General features: G+C 44.5%; 1 protein-coding gene across 7 annotated transcripts in view; it reads right to left on the bottom strand.

Moving 5' to 3' along the window:
• Positions 1 to 21570, bottom strand: part of CLTCL1 (clathrin heavy chain like 1) — a 94407-nt gene that overhangs the window by 37026 nt on the left and 35811 nt on the right. For 6 of the 7 annotated variants that reach the window (XM_087857517.1, XM_045815113.2, XM_087857514.1 and 3 more), the window contains 14 exons: positions 21210 to 21371; positions 18670 to 18783; positions 15618 to 15791; positions 14707 to 14904; positions 11677 to 11877; positions 11436 to 11588; positions 10507 to 10629; positions 8830 to 8967; positions 6119 to 6283; positions 5375 to 5555; positions 3867 to 4030; positions 2616 to 2741; positions 1955 to 2097; positions 1342 to 1576 (listed from right to left, as the gene is read on the bottom strand). In XM_087857517.1, coding sequence (XP_087713643.1) covers positions 1342 to 1576; positions 1955 to 2097; positions 2616 to 2741; positions 3867 to 4030; positions 5375 to 5555; positions 6119 to 6283; positions 8830 to 8967; positions 10507 to 10629; positions 11436 to 11588; positions 11677 to 11877; positions 14707 to 14904; positions 15618 to 15791; positions 18670 to 18783; positions 21210 to 21371 — 2277 coding nt within the window. The remainder of the gene's footprint in view (positions 1 to 1341; positions 1577 to 1954; positions 2098 to 2615; positions 2742 to 3866; positions 4031 to 5374; positions 5556 to 6118; positions 6284 to 8829; positions 8968 to 10506; positions 10630 to 11435; positions 11589 to 11676; positions 11878 to 14706; positions 14905 to 15617; positions 15792 to 18669; positions 18784 to 21209; positions 21372 to 21570) is intronic. The other variant, XM_087857516.1, reaches the window with a different exon arrangement.

The raw sequence follows: 21570 nt of genomic DNA, 5'->3' as shown, positions 1-21570 counted from the left end.
AATAGCATATACGCTACATCATTTCAAGGCCTATAGACTTTAAAAAATGCTTTCATTAACTGAATTTGAGACCCTTTTTTGAGTGTTCTAATACATCTCCCAGAAACCAACTGTCCACTGGAACATTCCCATGTGTGAGGCACTTGCTAAGGCCTAGTGGGAATCAGACTGGCTGAGTACCAGATGCCAGGCACAAGACTAAATGCTGCACGTGTGTCCATGGGCTGTTCACGTGTGCATGGCATGAGGCCAGGGGTAGGCTTGGTCTGGTCTGCCCCGAAATCTCACTGCAGCGTCTCCTTCTGACACAGCAGATCCTAACGAGCACTTTTTTTCTTGTCTCAATTCGGCCTCACTAAAAGGCGATGTCTATCATACATCACCCGGTAGGACAGATGGGTGCAAAGATCCCTGAGTGGTCACTGAACTGAGCTTTAATAAAAAGGTGGTAAGTTCAGCCAAAAGGTGGCTTATGGTATCAAACTAACTGAAGTCCCAACTTCATACAAACTGGCCCTGTAGAGACTGCAAGGCAAGGCGCTATGTAGACCCGGCCTGTCACATGCATGGTCAGTGTCCAGAGCTAAAGTAGGATAAGAAACTGGTGCACTGTGTGCTTGACACCCTAACAGATTCTTCCCCGGTTGCTGAGTTCTACCATGTTGTCAGGCACTCTGAGGTGCTTCAGGCAAACAGAACAACTGCCTACAGATCTTACAGTCAAACAAACATCAGGTACACCCACATGAGATTTCTGGAGTTTTAGGTCACAAGGTTAAGTATCAAACTATTTGATACTTAAGTAACAAAACATGGAGATCCAAGCCAGGGCAGAGGTAAGCAGACCTGGGGGGTATGGTCCAAGGAGGGGCCAGGAAGAGCTCTGTGGTTGGGAAGAGTTGGCAGAGGGCACATGTAAGAAGCTGCCCTAAGAAGAGGAGGAAGTGCAAGCTCACATAGGACGGAAGCATCCAGGGTGGAGAGGCAAGAGGGGAGGCCGCCAGGCTGGTGAGGACGGGGTTGTGATTCATAGAAGACCTCCTGAGTTAGGCCAAAAGGTTCAATTTTGCCCTCAGGACACTGGGTGACACTGAAGACTGTAAGCAGAAGGCTGACAGGTCAGACTGGGGCCAGCCAGGCTTACAGGTACAATATATACAAACAGGGCATAAGCAGGTAGGAAACAAGGCATCTAAATTAAAAGGAAAGCAAGTTTATGGAAATGTACCACATGATCTGCAATTGTGGGGCTCAGAGGAAGCCCTCATCAGCCCCCACTGATGAGGCTCTGCCCCAGGAAGCCAGAGCAACAGCTGGCAGCTTGGTGTACTTGCTGCCCACCTTGATGAGCTCAAGGTCACACTGGCCCCGCTCGTAGGCGACAAAGGCCAGATGTGGGTCCCGCTTCTCGCAGTAGCGGCCCACCACGCGGCTGTCATAGCAAGCGTTCTCTCTCAGGAAGCGCTCGGGGCTACTGTTGCTGTCGATGTAGATCTTGGCAAGTGCACTGTGAGTGGCAGGCTCTTCGCAGCCTTCGTGACTCCGGGACTCCAGCCAGGGAAGCAGCAGCTTTAGCCTTTGAAAGAAGGAAAAGCACTGTAAAAGTCTCAAAACTAACATCTGAAACCTCCAGGGCAGACCCTGAACTCTGAAGGTTGCTTCTAGAAACAAACAAAAGTCTCACTCCATTAACCTCAGGTTGTTTTAGGGACCAAAACAGACTTGAGTTCCAAACTGATTTCAATTGTTAAGTTTTTCCCGAAGATCTGTACTACCAATAGCAAACAACTCACTACTAGACCTAAGATTTGTTGCATGAAAGACCAGCCACAGAGACAGTTAGTCCTGGGGCCTAGAGGCTGACCTAAAAGGGATCTTGAAGAATGAGTCATAGACTTAACAACAAACACTAGAACCCAGGGGCAAGAGAAGATACCAAGCTAGGACCCCTTACCTGTTTCTTTTTTCTACTTCAGCCACCAGCTCATCAGTAGAGAACTGTCCTCTCACCACCATGATTAAGTTTTTAATTACTTCCTCAGAACAATCCACATCAAGCAGCCCTCCAACCACAGCAGGGATCCGGCTAGGGTTGACCTAGAATGGTTAAGGTGGTGACTTCAGTGCTGCAGGCACAGCTCACTGCTACAAGCCCCCCAAGGCCTGGACAGTGTGGCTGTCTGAAAAGACTCCTGTGGTGGACAGAATGCATATTTGAAGCTCCAACCCCTAATGTGACTGTATTTGAAGATGGGCCTTGAAGGACGTAATTATGGTTCACTGAGGTCATAAGGGTGGGGCCCTAATCAGAGAAAAGGCCATATTAAAGCACAGCGAGAAGGTGGCCATCTGTAATCCAAGGACAGTGGCCTCAGAACCAACCCAAGGTGATGGGGTCAGCACCTTGATCTTGGACTTGCAGCCTCTAAAAATGTCTATTGCTTAAGCCATGCAGTCTGTGGTATTCTGCTATGGCAGCCCAAGCTATAATACTACCAGTCTCAGACACATTCAGGGGTCAGAGGCAGTCTCTCAGGTATAGACTATTACCACCAATCAAGGCACAAAGGCAGCCGGGTGTCACCTGGAGCCGGCAGTGATGGTCCCAGTAGTACCTTCTGAACGTAGATCTCGATGTACTTCTGCAGGTTGTTGCGGTACAAGTACAGGACGAGGTCATGGACAAAGTCAAACCGATCACACACGATGATGAGGGGAAGCTGGTCTGTGAGCTTGGCCTCCTGCGAATTGGGAAAGCACAGAAATAAGGCAGGCAGTGAAGACCCCCCAGAGCCAGACTGCAGGGACCATGAATCAGCACAGAGATGGCACTGCTTCCATAGAGAGTGGCCCCAAGGAGACCCAGGATGAGACTTTGTTCTAGATATGCTATTGTTTTAAGGTATTTGCTTTTGGGGATATAGTGTTTGCCTTGGGAAACAAGTAACAGAAAGATAATACTACTTGGTTAAAGAAGAAAAGAACTCTGTTAAATCTGGCAATAACATCGCAAATTGGTCCAAAAGCAAGTATCTTCTGGGTTAAGACAAGCAGCTTATTATGTATAAATCTGACCCAGACCCAGCAGCAGAGAGTGTAGGCTACTTTCGAGAACACCTGCCAATAAGGGCTGCCTTTCTGGACAAGCAACCATACTCCATGGAACATCACCATCAGTGCAGGGGGCTGCCCCCCACTCCACAGTCCACTGAAATAATGCCTCCGCCCATTTGGCCATACGTGCATGACACATCTCAGGTGCCCTTGCACCCTTGCAGTTCTGAGTGTGGCCACGTGACCTAGTTTCCTCTAATGGAATGGGAATCGAAATGCCACATGCCACCTGCAGTCTCACCCATAAAAACCACCAGTGCCGGCTCCTCTGGACTCTTTCCTTCTTCCAGTTGACTGGGAAGGCAACATTCAAGGCGGTATGCTGAAGATGGCAAAGCAGCCACCAGCCTGATCCTTGAGAGATGGTGGGAAAGAAAGCCACCCCACTTAGCTCCACATCCACCCCCGTCTGTGCATGAGGAAGAAAGACCCTTCTTGCTTTTTATGCCCCTAGCACTGAGTAGCTTATTTGCTTCTATAGACTTTCCCAACCTAATTAACAGGGGCACAGTTGGGATGTTGTTGAAACATAATGCAGCAATAAGCCAACTCCCTCTACTCACACATCAGATAATTAAGAGCGTGGGATCTAGGACTGTAAAATGAGCAGTGGCCTCCTCCAAGAACTTTAGGCGAATTTAGAGCAGCTAAGGACCCAGGGAACACTGATGGAGAAAAAGCCAGCTTTCTAACTCTTAGGCAGCTGCCTGATGGTTTGCTTAAGGAAGGAGGTGACACCTGGACACACTTACCTTCAGAAAGTTCTTCACCCGTTCTGGGTTGTAGCAATTACTCTCCCGGCATATCCTCTCCACCTCCTTGATCTGCCCCGTCTTACAGGCAGCCTGAATGTATTTCAAGTGCACGTCCGGATCTTGGCTGAAGTTTACAATAGAGCCGAGGAAGTAGAAGAGGCCTACAAAGAGAGATTGTTCCATCTTACGCCCTCATAATATCTACCTGCCTTTTCCATAGTCAAAGTCCACCTGCCCTTGGTGGTCCAGCCCACAACAGCAATGCTCCACTCTCCCAGCTCACACAGCCCACTCGCAACTTACAAAATCTATGTGAAGTTCTTCTGCTTTGGCGTCTCCCTCAAATAGCTAGTCAGATTTCCATGAAATTTGGGAGGTATATCTGAGATGTTCTGATGTGAAATACTTTGCGTGTGTGTATGTGGAATCCTTCTGGGGCCCAGGCACACCCTAGGAGGTCATCTTCAAGAATAATTCAAACTGAGGTAACCTAAGAGGGCTGTGTGACTGCTACTCTAAAAAGACAAACCAGGAAGAGAGGAAAGCAGAGGCTTTCAGTGGGAGCCTCCAAACAGTCTGCTCCCTGACACTGAGCTGCCGCCACACATGGAACCACTGTGGACTGGGGTGCAAGGTGACTCAGAGAGCACCAATATTCATCAGAAACTGACCACCTCCTGACTCTCACAGGAGCCAGCCAGGAGGTACTGGTGACAAGAACAGATTAGGTTACTCCAGAGAAAACCACTTTCCCTGAGGAGGTCTTTGGGGGGGAAGGAACCAGAACCCTGAAGGCAGACAGTTCCCACCAACCTTACTCTACTGCCATCTCCCCACTCACGTAACCTAATTGCTGCTGCAGCCTTTCCCACGATGGCGTCTTCTGGCAAGATGGGCAGCTCTCTGAAGGCAGGTCTTACCTTCGCTCCTCCAACATCCCAGCCTCACTAGGCCCAGGACAGTGGCTTAACACCTCGCTGGACAAATGCTCAGTTTCTATCCCTGCCCTAGCCTGACCCAGCAGACCCCACCTGGGAAAGCCATCCCTCCACCAGCACATTCTCAGTGTGATGCCCACAAGGGAGCAGAGGAAGCCAACTCCAGTTAGGCCTGCCAGCCCAACAATCACACACCGCTGAGCCTCCATGGGGCTCTTACTCAGAGGAAGCCAAAGGGGCTGCCCTCTCAGGGCCATGCACTCCAGCGCTATCGGCCAGGTTTTCTGGTGAACACTCAGCAGAATGTGTGACAAAGATGCTCAGCTCCACAGAGGCTCCAGGGAATCGACGGGGATTCTAAGCATCCCCACCCCAATACCAACCAGCCAACTGCTTCCTTTGCAAATGCCAAAAAAGCTACAAAGCTGGGTAACACACACCAAACAGCAGAAATCTTCTGCTGTTGACCAACACGTCGGCCTGCCCTGAAGGAAGACTCTGAGGGCGGGCAGGCAGACACCGACACCTGCGGGGGAGGTGCAGTTGGCTAGAGGCTGTGAAATTTACCTTCATAACTCTTGAAGGACTCAAAGAGCTCCACCAGGGACTGTGTGCCCAGCTGCTCGTGGTACTTGGAGGCCACCTGCACACACAGCTGAAGGTTCTGTCTGATGCTGGCAGACAGCAGAGCATGAAGACACGCCAAAGAATCCTCCACTGACAAGGAGCCAAAGAAGCTGACGAGCCACTGGGAAGCAAGAAAGAGTTTGTCCACAGCTAAGTAACATCCCAGATGCAGCCAACACTGGCAACATAACTGGATCAATTTTTCCCACTGAATGTGAAAAATATAAAGAATCTTCCCTTAAAAGGACTGAAAAGCAACTATCTCTTGTGGTAAAAAGTGGAAGCGAGGAGTTAACTTCAGACACTAACCTCAACTATTCAACAAGCTGTCACAGAACCTGCAACACCTCACAGTTGATACAAAAACCTATCCTGTAAATGGAATGCGATACCAATTAGCTTCTACTAACGGTTTATACAACCCTGCTAGAGCTGTCGTGGTTAACAGGTTCTCTCTTTTGGGCTAAGTCAAAGGTAGACGATGGAAAGAAAGAGGTAATGTGAGCCTAGCTGAGTGGGTGAGCAAGTGGAGCTTGTGTGTGGGCTGAATGAGAATGGTGTGTAGCAGCGACGAGGCTCATGCCACACTCCCACAACCACAGACACAGGGAAATTTTGGGAGCATGTGAACCTAATGACAGGTGGTGTCATCCACCACAGGAGTGCCCCAAAGGTGCGCCATACCTCGGGATTGAGGAGGTGAGTGTGGACCACAGCCCTCTTGATGTCGTAGAGGTCAGTGTAGTGCTCCAGTGCGCGCTGCAGGAGGCCTGCCTTTTCACAGAGCTGGGCGATGTGTGCCCGATCATAATGAGTAAACATCTGATTTCCAAGAATGGCATCTGCAACCTATGAAACGGTGAGGTCAGGAAGAAAGCTTGAACTGTGGCAATAACTTTTTAGGCGTAGCGGCTCAAACGACCCCCCCGCCCCAGGGCACAGCTCCAGAAAGTACTCACAGGAGAGAGGGGCTTTACCAGATCCAGGTCCTTGCCCACCTCCAAGCAGAGCCCTAGCCAACCTTCCCCAAGTCACCTGAGGCTCTTCAAACAAGGCTCTGTCCTCCTAGGGTGCAGAGTCGGGTATGTATAGAAGGCTAAGGCTCTGCCCTAAAGCATGCTACTGGGATAAGGCCAGGCTACTGTTGTGGCTTTTCAGCCATCATATTTGGACAGTTTTCTATGGCAAGTCAAGGTCAATGTGAGGGCATGAGTCTACGAAGACTTCCTTCTTTAATGAGCTCAATCCTTAGACTAGCAACAGTTACAATTAGACCTGGAAGTAACAAATCTCTAAACTTCTCAATTTGGTTAAAGGCAGAATTAGGTGTGTGTGTGTTTTTGGGGGGAGTATGTTTGAAAAACAACTAACACTCCTGGAAAGAATTCTGATGAGGCTTAATATCATCTTTAAATAAGCAACCTCTGGACTAAGAATGAGTGAGTCAACAAGCAACCTTGCTGCCTTGTTAAATGATCTGACTCTCAGTATCTATTAGTGAGTCTTGATGAGACATGCTCCTGGGTGTCACCCAGTACACTCTTTCCCATTCCTTCCAGGATATGGAGCACCAACCAAGCATACAGTGACCACAGACCTAGTCTAATCTCATGCTGCTCCAGGGTAATGCACACTCTGGGGTCCCTAGAGAGGAAATAATTCAAACCAAGTGCTGAGAGCAGAGTTTTGTAATATCTGGAACTTATCTGATGCTCCCCACCCTGTTTTCTTCAGACCTCACTGCTCCTTACTATTCTCTTTTTTAAAAAAAGTGTCCCCCTTATTATAGCAATAGTGTCATTTAAAAAACTCAGAAAACACAGATAAGCCAAGAAAGAAAATATCATCCAGACTCTGACATAAAGAGAAGACTGCCCCAATGTTTCGGGTGTTGTGCCCAGCTGTGCCCCATCAAGGCTGCCCCTCTTTTGGGTTTGGGCTCTTCTTAGGGTCTATCTGCTCAGTTCCTGAGTGGTGTTTAGTTCCTGTTTCAAAGCTCGTTTATTAAAAGCTGTCATATATAATCACTAAGTTGTAAGATTTCAACAGAACACCAAATAGCAAATTAATAGCACTTTTGTTTCCTAGAGGTGGGATATGACCCACAAAAGAGCAGCTAACTCGTGGATTGGAATAACCTGAAATCACAGAAAATATAATTAACATAGTGTGTCCTAATCACAAAAACAATACATAATTATAAAGAAAAAGAAACTGGAAGACAAATAAGTAAAGAACAAAGTGAACTATGATCCTGTCCACTCAGACAACTGTGGTTAACAGCTTGATGTAAATTTCTCCAAACTCCTTTCCTCCATACATATCCAAAATTAATCCAAAAAAGCATATACATATGATTTAACATCCCCCCCAACTTTCAGTTCAAGAAATGCCCCACCACAATGAGCCACCACTTCACACCCATTTAGGATAGCTATTATTTTTTAAAAAACACACACAGAAAATGACAAGTGTTGGCAAACATATGAAGAAATTGGAACCCTCGTACACTGTAGTAGGAATATCAAATGGTGTAACTGCTTGGAATACAGTATGGTGGTACCTCAACAAGTTACATACAGAATTCCACTTCTGGTGTATGTCCCAAAGAGCTGAAAACGGGAACTTAAACTGATACCTGCACACCAACATTCACAGCAGCACTATCTGCAACAGCTACAAGGTGAAAGCAACCCAGTGTCCACTAACAAATAATGGATAAACAAAATGTGGTATACACATAAATAATGGAATATTATTCAGACATAAAAAGGAATGAAATTCTAATCTATGCCACGACATGAATGAATCCTGAAAACAATATGTTAAATGAAATAAGCCAAACAAAAGGACAAATATCATATGAATCCACTTATATGAAATATCTAGAACAGGCAAATTCATAGAAACGGTAAGTAGAATAGGGGGTTACCAAGGGCTGGGGGATGGAATGGGGAGTTATCGCTTAATGGGTACAGGTTTTCTGTTCGTGATGATAAAAAGTTCTGGAAATATCTAGTGGTAACGGTTGCACAATAATGTGAATGTACTTAATGCCACTTAAATGTGCACTTAAAAATGGTTAAAATAGTAAATTTTGTTATGTATACTTTACCACAGTGAAGAAAATAAGAGAAAAGAAAAGAAGAACGAGAAGAACAGAACAGGAAAGAAAAGAAAAGAAAAAAGAAAAGAAAAGATGCCCCAACTGTAATTGTTTCTATGGAAGTTCTGCACCATGGATTCTGAAAATCTCTTGTAGGAAGGTCCTAGAGAATGTCCGTTGAAGCACGAGCACATCCTAGGCCAAAGGCACTGTGTTTAGGTGTGCAAGTCCCACACACAAGTGAAACAGGTCATTTGTCCCTTGGTTTCAGCCTAGAAACGGCACTTGCCTGGGGTGCATGAATCAGGTTCATCTCCAATAGGCGAGTCTGGAGGTGCCCCTCAGCTGGGAGATTATTTTTCAAGGCATCCAACAAGAAGGAAGTACACTGCTGAATTAAACTGTTTTCCATGAAAACATCTACAATCTGAAAGAGATAGCAAGCCACATTTACCCAAAGGAAATGGCTTTTATTTTCCTATTCAAATAGTTCCTGAAATTGAATCTCATTTAGAAACTCAGTAATTAGTTCCTTCCTTTGCATTTTTAAAAAGTTTTTCTTTCTTTCTTTTAGTAATCTCTACATCCAACATGGGGCTCAAACTCAAGACCCTGAGATCAAGAGTCTTCTGAGTAAGCCAGTAAGGCGCCCCTACATTTTCTTTTATTATCAAAATTCAAGTAATTCATGGCCATTATTTATTAGGTAATTTTGTGAAATTATATCACCCATGTCGTACTCACCAACAGGGCATTTTACTCAAGTAGATCAAAGGAAGTACTTTTATCAGTGTGAATCCCCCAAATTCTCTGAAGTGATTCAAGCAATCTTAACAATCCATTACTTAATCAACACCTATTGTCTAGTCCTTATACTCTCGTTATTCAGGCACAGTTAGGAAAATGCAAACACCGACTTAGATACCAATCATTAGTTAAATAGATATTAAAGAATAAGCCTTAATACGAAGTGAAATCTAGGTAATGAACTTAATGACTGTGTAACTGTTTTCATGTTTAAAGTACAAGAAAAAAGTTTATATTAAAAATACTTTAGACGGCACCTGGGTGGCTCAGTTGGTTAAGTGCCTTCAGCTTGGGTGTAATCCCAGGGTCCTGGGATCAAGTCCCGCATTGGGCTCCCTGCTCAGTGGGGAGTCTGCTTCTCCCTCCCTCTGCCTGTTGCTCCCCCTGCTTGTGCGCTTGCTCTCTCTAATAAATTTTTAAAAATACTTTAAAAATATGAAATATAATCCAGATGTAATCTGGAGTTTTCTTTCCCCTTGAGATCTACGTAAATTTGGCTCAAACCCCTTAATCATGATCTCCAAAATCCCTGCAAATTCCACGATGTATATAAACCCACTATGATTGCACTTATCTGTACCGGTTGTTGGTTTTGCCTTGCTTCAAGCTTTGTTACATATCCTGTATTACTCAGAGCCCCTTGTACACAGCTTACTGAAGGTGACTGGACATGTGTTTATAGCTAAACACTAACTACGTTAGGCTAAAGTAAGCTTCGTGTTCACCTAACTGCAGGTTAGCCAGACCCTCCACAAGATGAAAGTCTGCAGGCTCGAAAACACTCACCATAACCAGGTACACAGGCAGAGTTCAGGGGGCCTCAGTCAACAGAGGATAATGAGGTGGGGCTGGGGGTGGGGCTACCATTCTCAAATGACATCCTCACTCCCCACCACCAACCACCACACAAAGAATTAAGATCCTCACAACTTGACACAAGAATCCTCTAAAATACTTCAAAACAAATGTAAATGACAGGTATTCAAACAATAAAAGACTAGAAGACAAGCTCCCCTGGTACATCAGATTTTTTAAAACTGGAACATTACTAGCAGACAAAGAAAAGAACAAGACACTGGTAAGCGAAAAACAAAAGAGAATCTTCTTGATAGTCATACAAGCCACAAAAACCTGTCCCAAACCACCAACTGATGCTCACCTGGTCAGTGTTGGCCAATGGCTCTTCCTCTCGCACTAGCATTTGAGAAAACTGCAGGCCCTGGTCTGGACTGACCCTCATCACACTCCTCAGCAAAAAGATCCAGTCTGGGACACAGCCGACCTAGGGGCAAGGGAACATTCAACAGAAAAATAAACAAAACACCTTGAATGGTTAAAAAAAAAAAAAAAAAGCTCCCATCCTTTGTTTTGAACTTGTGTTTACAGAGAAACGAGGAGCAATATCAGCATGTGTACATGCTGGGCCTGTGCCGAACACAGCATCCACCTCGATGTGATGATGCTGTGTACGTGGAGGTGCAGTCAACTACACAAACAGCCAGGACCACAAAGAAGTCACCCCAACCAGTGTGCCAGCTCTGACCAACACCCAGCACACAGGCCAGTGAGCTTTGGGAACAAGCTGCAGGGGAAGCCTGATGAAACATGGGTTTAACACACAGTTGGTGCTGAGGGGGATGAGGAAGAAGGGAGATAAAGAACAAGATAAAATTACAGAAGGGGCGCCTGGGTGGCTCAGTTGGTTAAGCATCTGCCTTCGGCTCAGGTCATGATCCCAGGGTCCTAGGATCGAGCCCCACTTTGGGCTCCCTGCTCAATGGAGAGTCTGCTTCTCCCTCTGACCCTCCTTCATGCTCTGCTCTCTCTTGCTACCTCTCTCTCTCCCAAATAAATAAAATCTTTAAAAAAAATTATAGGAAAATCCCCAGCTGGAAGAGAACCACAAGGACCGTAAACATGAGAATAAAATAGGATCCTCATCACTGAATGACAGATGCTAACAGCAACACCAGCAACTCACACTAGAGCACTTCCATAGAAGGAAAGGTATTTTATAAACTTCAGAATCAGCAACCACTCACCACAAATTAATTCTCTGTGAAATGCTAATGGTTAGGCATGCATTACCTTTTTGGCATAGAGGACAATCTTCTGGAATTGGCCTGTTTCTGCAAAACACTGGATAACTTTGCTTGGCACATTCGCCCGAAGATACACACTCAGAGCAAGTGTGGGGTCAGCAGTTTTGACCAAATCTCCAAGTTCTTCTGAACACTCCAGCTGTGGTGTGCCAAAGAGGGCAAGATTAGGACCAGACCTGTGAGCTCATTTTCAAACTGTGCTGAGGGTTGTGATTTCGTGTTTGTACCTTATCTTCTTTCAGCCACTTTTCTAAGAGTTGCTTGCGTCCCTGCTGAAGCACTGGACGGCAAAGTTCTAAGGATTCAAGTTTATTGAGCTGACCCTGGTCAAGGAGGATTCCAAAGTACTGGAGCAAAGGAGAGGCCTGCCCAGGCTGGGCGGGAATACTCTGGAACTTCCGAACTGTGTCACTGGTACGTAAGACTCCCTGATGACAAATGGAAATGGAAGTTGTTATGTTATAATCACAAGCTCCCCCTTTACTTAACCAGCTTGTATTTAAAAAACAAACTGGGGCACCTGGGCGGCTCAGTCCATTAAGTGTCTACCTTAGGCACAAGTCATGATCTCAGGGTCCTGCTTGCAGGGAACCTGCTTCTCCCTCTCCTCCCTGCTTGTGCTCTATTTCTCTTTCTCAAATAAATAAATAAAATCTTAAAAAAAAGTCTGCCAATAGAAATTCCACACTGAATTAATTGTCAGGGTCAGAAAGTCCTCTACCAAGGCAATGGCTTCCACCTTCAGCAAAAACCACAAACACAGGGACGTCTGTGTGGCTCAGTCGGTTGAGTGTCTGCCTTTGGCTCAGGTCATGATCCCGAGGTCCTGGGGTCAAGTCCCACATCAGGCTCCTTGCTCAGTGAGGAGCCTGCTTCTCCCTCTGCCTGCTGCGCTCCTTGCTTGTGCATTCTCTCTCTCTCGCTCTCATTTTCTCTGACAAATACATAAATAAAATCTTAAAAAAAAAAAAAAGACCACAAACACAGTGGGTCTCAGTCCCACAGGTAACTTCTAGCAAGGGTGAGAATTAGGCTTCTAAAACAGCCTTGCAGTAGTGAAGTTCTATGACCATTATATTCTAATTCAAAATACTCAAAGTCCTTTTTTGACTGTTTCCTTGGCTGTGCAGAAGCTTTTTATCTTGATGAAGTCCCACAAGTTCATTTTTTCTTTTGTTTCTCTTGCCTTTGGAGATGTGTCATGAAAAAAAGTTGCTGTGGCCGACGTCAAAGAGGTTACAGCCTATGTTCTCCTCTATGATTTTGATGGATTCCTGCAGCCCACGGAATGGGAGAAGATATTTGCAAATGACACTACAGATAAAAGACTGGTATCCAAGATCTACAAAGAACTTCCCAAACTCAATACACGAGAACAAATAATCAAATCAAAAAATGGGCAGAAGATATGAACAGGCACTTCTCCAATGAAGACATACAAATGGCTAACAGACACATGAAAAAATGTTCAAAATCATTAGCCATCAGGGAAATTCAAATCAAAACCACATTGAGATACCACCTTACACTAGTTAGAATGGCAAAAATTGACAAGGCAGGAAACAACAAAGGTTGGAGAGGATGTGGAGAAAGGGGATCCCTCTTACACTGTTGGTGGGAATGCAAGCTGGTACAGCCACTTTGGAAAACAGTGTGGAGGTCCCTTAAAAAGTTAAAAATAGAGCTACCCTATGATCCAGCAGTTGCACTACTGGGTATTTACCCCAAAGAGACAGACGTAGTGAAGAGAAGGGCCATATGCACCCCAATGTTCATAGCAGCACTGTCCACAATAGCTAAATTGTGGAAGGAGCCGAGATGCCCTTCAACAGATGACTGGATTAAGAAGATGTGGTCCATATATACAATGGAATATTACTCAGCCATCAGAAAGAACGATTACCCAACATTTGCAGCAACATGGACGGGACTGGAGGAGACTATGCTAAGTGAAATAAGTCAAGCAGAGAAAGACAATTATCATATGGTTTCACTCATTTATGGAACATAAGAAATAGGGAGATCGGTAGGAGAAGGAAGAGAAGAATGAAGGGGGGGTGAACAGAAGGGAGAATGAACCACGAGAGACTATGGGCTCTGGGAAACAAACTGAGGACTTCAGAGGGGAGGGGGTAGGGGATTGGGATAGGCAGGTGATGGGTATTAAGGAGGGCACATATTGCTTGGAGCACTGGGTGTTATACGTAAATAATGAATCATGGAACACTACATCAAAAACTAATGAGGTACTGGATAGTGACTAACATAACATAATAAAAAATTATTATTAAAAAAAGATAGACAGGCACACACATACAATGGAATATTACTCAGGCATAAAAAAAGAATGAAATCTTGCCATTTACAATGACATGGATGGAGCTAGAAAGCATAATGCTAAGTGAAATAAGTCAGAAAAAGACAAATACCACATGATTTCACACATCTGTGGAATTTAAGAAAGAAAGAAAGTGAACAAAGAAAAAAAGAGACAAACCAAAAAACAGACTCTTAACTATAGAGAACTAATAGTTACTACAGGGGAGGTGGCTGGGGTGATGGGTGACATAGGTGATGGGGATTAAGAACATACTTATCCTAATGAGCACTGAGTAATGCATAGAATTGCTGGATCACTATATTATACAGCTGAAACTAACACTATATGTTAACTACGTTGGAATTTAAATATGTAAATAAACAAATTTAAAAAAAAACAAAAACAAAAAAACCCTCAAAATACTCAAAGTCCTGGGTGAAAACTAGAAATGGTTTGCTTGTAAGCATCAATCGAAAGACAGAAAAATCCCTTTCAAGGAGAAGCAACTCAAAACACTTTATCTGCTCAGAAATAGAACTAGGCCCCAGGACAATTTATCCTAATGAAATAAATCAAAGAAAATGCCCTAAGCAGTACTGTTACACTCCAGATGAGTGGAGAAAGTCCAGAGTAGAATGTGACTAAATGAAACGTGGTACAACCACTTGATATATAATATAGTTCTGCATTTTCAATGCTAAGAAGCTGGGTGTGAAATACATATGTGCATAGATAAGAACAGAAAGAGAATTTTTAAAAAATGTTGCAGCAGGATCATGCTTTTCATTGATTTGTCCCATTGTTGTCATGCCATTGGCGCAAAATTTTAAAGCTAAAACAAGTAACAAAACAGTTAAGATACGCCAACATCAGTAATGGAATGCTTTTATAATTTATTTCACTCTCAAACTGGCGCAAAGCATCCGAGGGCCATTACCTTTGGTGCAGACGCTGCTACTTTGGCGGCTTCAGCATAGCTCCCCTGCGCAAAGAGGGTACTGAATTTTCTCACAAATAACTCCTCCGCCCCAGCCAGGTTGCTACGAATGGCCAAACGCAGACCAAGGTCTGGATTCTGAAGCACATTGGTTGCATAATTCACAACGTTATCTTCCTCGACACAAATGGACAGCACCTATAAAGACCCAACAAGTGAGACTGGCCTAACCTAGAAAAGTGCTCCATATATACATACTGCCAACATCCTGCTCGGGGGCACCGCAGTAGCAGCAAAGCTCTAAGGCTCATGCTGGGTATGTCTAAAACATTGGCTCTGACAGTGACAGGATGCACAGGAGCCAAACACCTAATGGCACGAATGGCAGAATACCATGGTAGAGCTCCAGCATGGTCAAGTGAGCAAAATATCATGTTGCATGGACACTAACCAGTGATGCATTCAAGATGACTCACCAAAATGGCCTATTTGGGTGGGTGGAACTGAGAGCTTTTCATCTCAATGTTCTTTTTTTTTAAAGCACAGATTTCCTTCTTTTAACTGTCTTTTTAATTTTAGTTGAGAAAGGTAATTTAGGTAGCATAGTACCTGCTTTTCAACCCTCCCCAATCAACCCGTGCCTGGCCTGAACATGTTAGTGGTGTGTATCACTGTTCCATTGGTAGAAGATTCATGTAGGAAGGGAGCTACTCTTCTCAGAATCAATCCAATGTTAAGAATGGTGCTGTCTCAGAGGTGAAATGATGGTAGGAAGGAGAAGGGAGATATGGGTGTAAGTTGAATAACAGGATCTAACTATATCTGACTACTTTCCTGAAGGAGGAGGAAAAGTTAAGCTCCGGTGCCCAGTGAATGGAAAAGGTGGAAGATGAAACCTCAAAGTTCCATACCTGTCCCTTTTTGTTGACACCGATAATTCCAGAAGTAGGTTCATGTGGAGCAGTGACGAAAATCGTGTCAGCACTAACACGGTTCACGTAGATGCACACGCCAGACTCTAGGTCATACAGATGAAGATAGCCGTACTTCGTGATCAAGTAAATAACACCATGTTTGGCTCCAATCTAGAGAAAGACAGAGGACAACAGGTAGAAAAGTAAGGAGAAGCCACCAAATAGGACAAAAGAGCTCACAAATGATGAAAGAGGACCTTGAGTTCCTTAGCCCAATAGATCATTTATCACTGGTGGGAGCAGAGTGCTGCTGAGACATGGATCCCAAGTTGATTCCAGTCATACCCACTTGAGAACTAGTTTTAAAGCCAGTACTTTCCTTGACTCCTCTCAAATAAAGGTCCAATAAATCAGGCTATTCCATTTGTCTTTCAGGTCTATCTATTTTCTCCTCCACTTCCTTACCAAATCCTTTAGAAAAAGCTTTGAGTTCGTAAAATAAGGAGAAAGTTCTGGATAAACTTTTAAAAATTATAAAACCTATTGTAACTTTATTTTTTAACAAGTTTATTTATTTAAGTAATCTCTGTACCCCAAGTGGGGCTTGACCTCATGAACCCAAGATCAAGAGTCACATACTCCTCCAACTGAGCCAGCCAGGCACCCCAAACAGTAATTTTAAAAGTATGATAGTAGTTGGGGCGCCTGCGTGGCTCAGTCATTAAGCGTCTGCCTTCGGCTCAGGGTGTGATCCCTGAGTCCTGGGATCGAGCCCCGCATCAGGCTCCTCTGGTGCAAGCTTGCTTCTTCCTCTCCCACTCCCCCTGCTTGTGTTCCCTCTCTCACTGGCTGTCTCTCTCTCTGTCAAATAAATAAATAAAATCTTAAAAAAAGAAATAAAAGTATGATAGTAAAAAATAAAGTGAGTACCAGCATAGGAAGAAACAGAAACAAACAGAACTTAACTGAGAACCCTGAAAGAGAATCGAACGTATATAAGAATTTAACATGAGTGAACAGATATTTCATATCAGTGGAAAACAGACTTTAACCAGTAAACAATGCTGATATAACCAGCTGGCTATATGGGGAAGGGGGATGAGTGTAAAGAACTGGCTCTTTGGGCAACTGAGTGACTCAGCCAGTTAAGTGTCTGCCTTCAGCTCAGGTCATGATCCTGGGGTCCTGGGATCGAGCCCTACATCAGGCTCCCTACTCAGTGGGGAAGCCTGCTTCTCCCTCTCCCTCTGCCTGCCACTCCCCCTGGTTGTGCTCGCTGTCAAATAAATAAGTAAATTGTTAAAAAAAAAAAAAAAAAAAGAACTGGTTCTTCATCTTATTCTTTAGATCAAAGTAAATTCCAGATGGGTCAAAGATTTTTACATAAAAAGTTAGAAAGTAAAAGAAGCAAATATGGGTGAATATTTTCATCACCTTGGGGTGTAGAATTCTTTTCAAAACATGATACCGAAGCCACACACAAATACAAATCTTCCACAAGGTGGAACACACCACAAATAAACTTTTGCTATGACTAGGGAGGAATATTTATTTGAAACACACCAGGCGCTTAGTATCCAAAAACTACACAGAATTCTTACAAGATAAAGACCCCAAGAGAAAAAATGCCAAGATCAGGAAGAGGCAATTAACAAGATGCATATGAGTGGTAAACCCATCCCATCTTGACAATAATCACAGGAAGAGCATGAACATCGCTGGACACTGTCCAGTAGTTTCACTTGTAGGAGTTTATTCTTGGACTGAGCATTGGACAACAATGCTCCCAGAAGTGTTTACTGTAAACATAATACCCAACGGGGGATAAGTTAGAGATATCCACAGAACAGATGATACAGACGTTAAAATATTATTTACATATATATATATTAATGTACTATATACATTTAATTGGTGTGGGGCGGTCTACGACACAGTTAGAGAAGGTCATAAAGCTGAAGGCCAGTGCCAAGCCATTTCATAAGACTCTATTTGTAGGGATGCCTGGGTGGCTCAGTTGGTTAAGCATCTGCCTTTGGCTCAGGTCATGGTTCCAGGGTCCCGGAATCAAGTCCTGCATTGGGCTCTTTGCTTTTAGCTGTTTTTCCCTCTGCATGCCGTTCCCCCTGCTTGTTCTCTCTCTCTCTGATAAAATAAATAAAATCTTAAAAAAAAAACCCTCTATTTGTATAATCTTCACAAATGCAGGCATACAAAGATACTTCCAAAGGGGCAATCACAATTATCAGTGGGGTAGGATTTCAGTTGCGATTTAATTCTATCATTATGTTTAATGATACTGTTGGAAATTTATGGACAATATATATTTCTCTAAGACAGAAAAAAGGCCAATTTCACTTTGTGGAAAAAATGCATTTGATCACATACCTATTTCCAGAAATCAAGATTAAAAAATTATCATTTAAAAAAAAACAATTAAAAAAGAAATCATCATTAAGTATTGTGAAATATTTGAGAACAGAAAAAAAAGCAAATAGCTAAACCATCCTACAATTATGGTGCATCCCTAAAAATAATGTTTAGTTCTCCAAAATATTAACAAAGAATGTCATACCTTATGTCATACCAAATGCCTATGATGTACTGAGCAAAAGGCCAAAAAGGGAGAGTAAATTGTATGATCTTACATATATAATATGATCCCAATTTTGTTCAGAAAGTATATCTTTTTAAATATGACAAGTAATGAGATCTTTGATATATTTTACATCCAATTGGTTCAGCTACAAAGATTGTTTTCTTCTTTACATTTCCGTACTACAGTGAACATCTAATCTCTTACAATAAGGAAAAGGCCTGGGACTTTGTGGTATGTGAGTTGGACAAAGTCCCTGTTTGTAGAAAAGAGTGCTCCTCTCCAGAGAATGTTAAGACGGCATGAGCCAGAACAGGAGCATCGACGTCATCTTCTCCATGTTCTAGTATAACCATTCAGGCATCTTCTGAAGCACAGGAACCGGCTACCTGCTGTTCCCCTCCCCAAGATCCATATTTGTTCTAACTCATGTAATGGGCAGCACATTCATACCTGCATAGCCACTGGGAAATCAGTCTGAGCCTCTGGAGGGAAAAACACATCCACAGCTTTCTTTACAAAAGGTTGGTTTCCTGCTGCAGGCTGTCCGACTTCAATTATGTGCAACTAGAGAAGAGATTCAAGCCAATCTAAGTCAGCATATTGGTGGCAGACTGATGTTAACCAATGCCCAGTGGTAAGCAGAGCCACAGCCCATGCTTTGTAGGGCTAATGATAAAACTTACACTCAAACAAAACAAGACAGTCTCTTGGTTGGAGTGCTCATGCTACTCACTAACCTGCTGCCCATCATCAAGGACACAGGAAAAACCAGCACCGGAAACCCGAGCAACATTTAGTTCCAGCATGTTGGCTGCGTCACTTCTCCCCTCTCTGGGCTTTAGTGTAGAAGCCCATGAAGCAAGGGGCTCTCCTGGACATGGCTCAGGCTAACATAAACCAGTTAGCAGACAAGTTCTCATAACTGAACGCCAGACTCACAAGAGGGTCGATTGTGCCAAAGGCCTGAGAGTTTCTCAAGGTTATGCAGGGCGGGGGGGGGGGTGCATAAGAATCTTTGGAGAATCAAGAAGAATTAGAGTAGATAAGGGGCTCCAATCCTGCTTTTATCAGAACAGCGTCAAGTTCCTCTCATCTAATGAAAAGGTACCAAAGCTAAAACAAGTCTGGAAAAAATCACAAGTAGGGGTGGATCAGAGACACAAAACAACAAGGGTTGCAGGGGGTGCCCAGCAGAAGAAACTGACGAGTGTACACTTAGAGAATAGTTTGGATTTGGCCTGGCACAGAGGAGGGGGAAACACCAAAGAGGCTTGAGGTAAGCAGAGAGATGGGCTAGAAGGGGAGGGCTGATGTAGCAAGCAACCAGGGGCCACTGTGAATTAAGATTCAGGGAGACTAAAACTCCTAGCATACAGGCACTTTAAGAGAAATGGTAGTTTGGGAAAATTCTTTTTCAGGGGTAGGGTGGGTCTGAGGACCTAATAAATGACTATTCTCTAACCCAAATATGGGTAACAAGGGCCTCATCTGCCACAGATGGGAGACTTGCTAGAGGACGGACAGTGGCAACAGGAACAGAATGGAGCTCGAGAGCCGTGGTTTCTTGCCTGGGAGTTGGGAAGGATGGTGGCACTGTCAACAGAAGTGGGGGCATGGGTAAGGAAGCCAAGCTTCTTTGGGAGGTGGTGGGAGAACGGCGCAACTATGGACAAGTGGTACCTGCCTGTGAGAAAGGAACAAGGAACTGGAGTCCAGACAAAGCTTAGATCAATATGAGGAGACTATTGAGCCATTCCTGTAAGTGCAGCTGGGCTGAATTGGAAGGGGTGTGTGCAAGGGGCACAGGCTGAGAAAACTACTGAAGGGACCCATGACTGCCACTGTGGTAGGGGAAGTGAGATTCAACCACAAAATGAGGCCGCTCTTGGGATAGCTGCTGTCGGGGTCCCCGCCATGGAAGACTGTTCCTAGGTGCCTGCCCGGAGGGGACCTGCCTGCCTCACAGTTGAGTCCAGGAGATAAGTGGGCACACCTGTCTTACAGCGGGGCTTGTTCTGGCGTGCTCTTCGTCACAGGGAGCTCGATGGGACAGATTCTGCCCTTGTAAGGGTGCCTGTGGCTGCCCGGCTCTGTCTGTGACAAGGCGGAAAGCCTCAGTCTAAGGGATAGGGTAGAGGAAGCTCTTTGTTCACGCTGATATTTTTGCCTGATATTTTTTCTACTGGTTCTCAACTAAGGAGGGCATGATGTATATTACACAGGAGACCAAAGTATCCAATTAGGGATATTTAAGATGAGGAAGTTTGGGACCACATATTGATTTAGTGTTCTTCTTTGGGGAACACTTCAGGGCTAGTGACCAACTCAAAATAATGATTTCAGGAAGTATTTCTGGCAAGAGTATACTAAGATAAGGACGCTGTTTTGAGGCCACTCTCCAGGTGAGTGATAAAACCCTGGAACCGCAGGTCTCCCCTACACCCTGAACTCTTACACCTCACATCTCTGCCCACAACAGCCCTACCAAACAGATGCTAGCCATGTGGTTGAGCCTAACAAAACTCAACCTGCTCCCAGAGCATGGCCTTCTCTCTGCAGCTCCCCTGGGGTCCCACCCCAGCCCCACCACCTGGACCCACGCCTTAGGTTAGGATAGCACGCTCAGGTTCTTTCACAGCTGTTGCCTCCATGAGACTGCTGTGTGAGAGCAGAAACCATGTGTGCCTAGCCCATGCTCAACAGACTCTGAGAGGACCTTTAGGGCAAAGGGACCAATTAATTGGTAGCTGACCTCACATCACTGACTTTACAAAGACTGACTGTGAAACCACCAACATGTACAATAGGTGGGTTGTTCTCAATATTGTAAGAGCCTTCATTTACATGAAGCACCTGCAGGCCATCCCCCACTCCCAATTATAAACTGGTTTTGAAATGTTGGCTAAGTAGCTACCAATTTACACTTGTACAGACTCCCAGCACTGACTCAGGACACTTTTCTGAGGGAGAAGACAAAGTGGAGAACTTACCTTGCCCCCTGCGGGACTACGTACAGCAAAGCAGAAAAGGGTGGCAGGCTTGGCATTCCCCTCACTCTTGAACTCTGCAAAAGCAGCAGCATGGCCTTCTATGGGTTGTGAAACCTTCCTATCCACAGAGTAGAGCTGCATTGCCCCAACTACACGGTTTTGCTAAGACAAGACGTTTTGCAATGAAAGGGAGAGAAAAGAGAGGATATAAACTGTTAAAACAAAAGTTTCTAAAATGAAAGTCTCAAATGTTGATATAGTTTTTCTAATAAAAAAGGCTATTAGGAGGGCGCCTGGGTGGCACAGTGGTTGGGTGTCTGCCTTCGGCTCAGGGCGTGATCCCGGCGTTCTGGGATCGAGC

Source organism: Ursus americanus, chromosome 30 (genome assembly GCF_024610735.1).
Source record: "Ursus americanus isolate L20-20 chromosome 30, mUrsAme1.1.p, whole genome shotgun sequence".
Classification (NCBI taxonomy): Eukaryota; Metazoa; Chordata; class Mammalia; order Carnivora; family Ursidae; genus Ursus; species Ursus americanus.
Note: the sequence above shows the minus strand (reverse complement) of the source record. Positions and strands in the feature narration are given on the sequence as shown.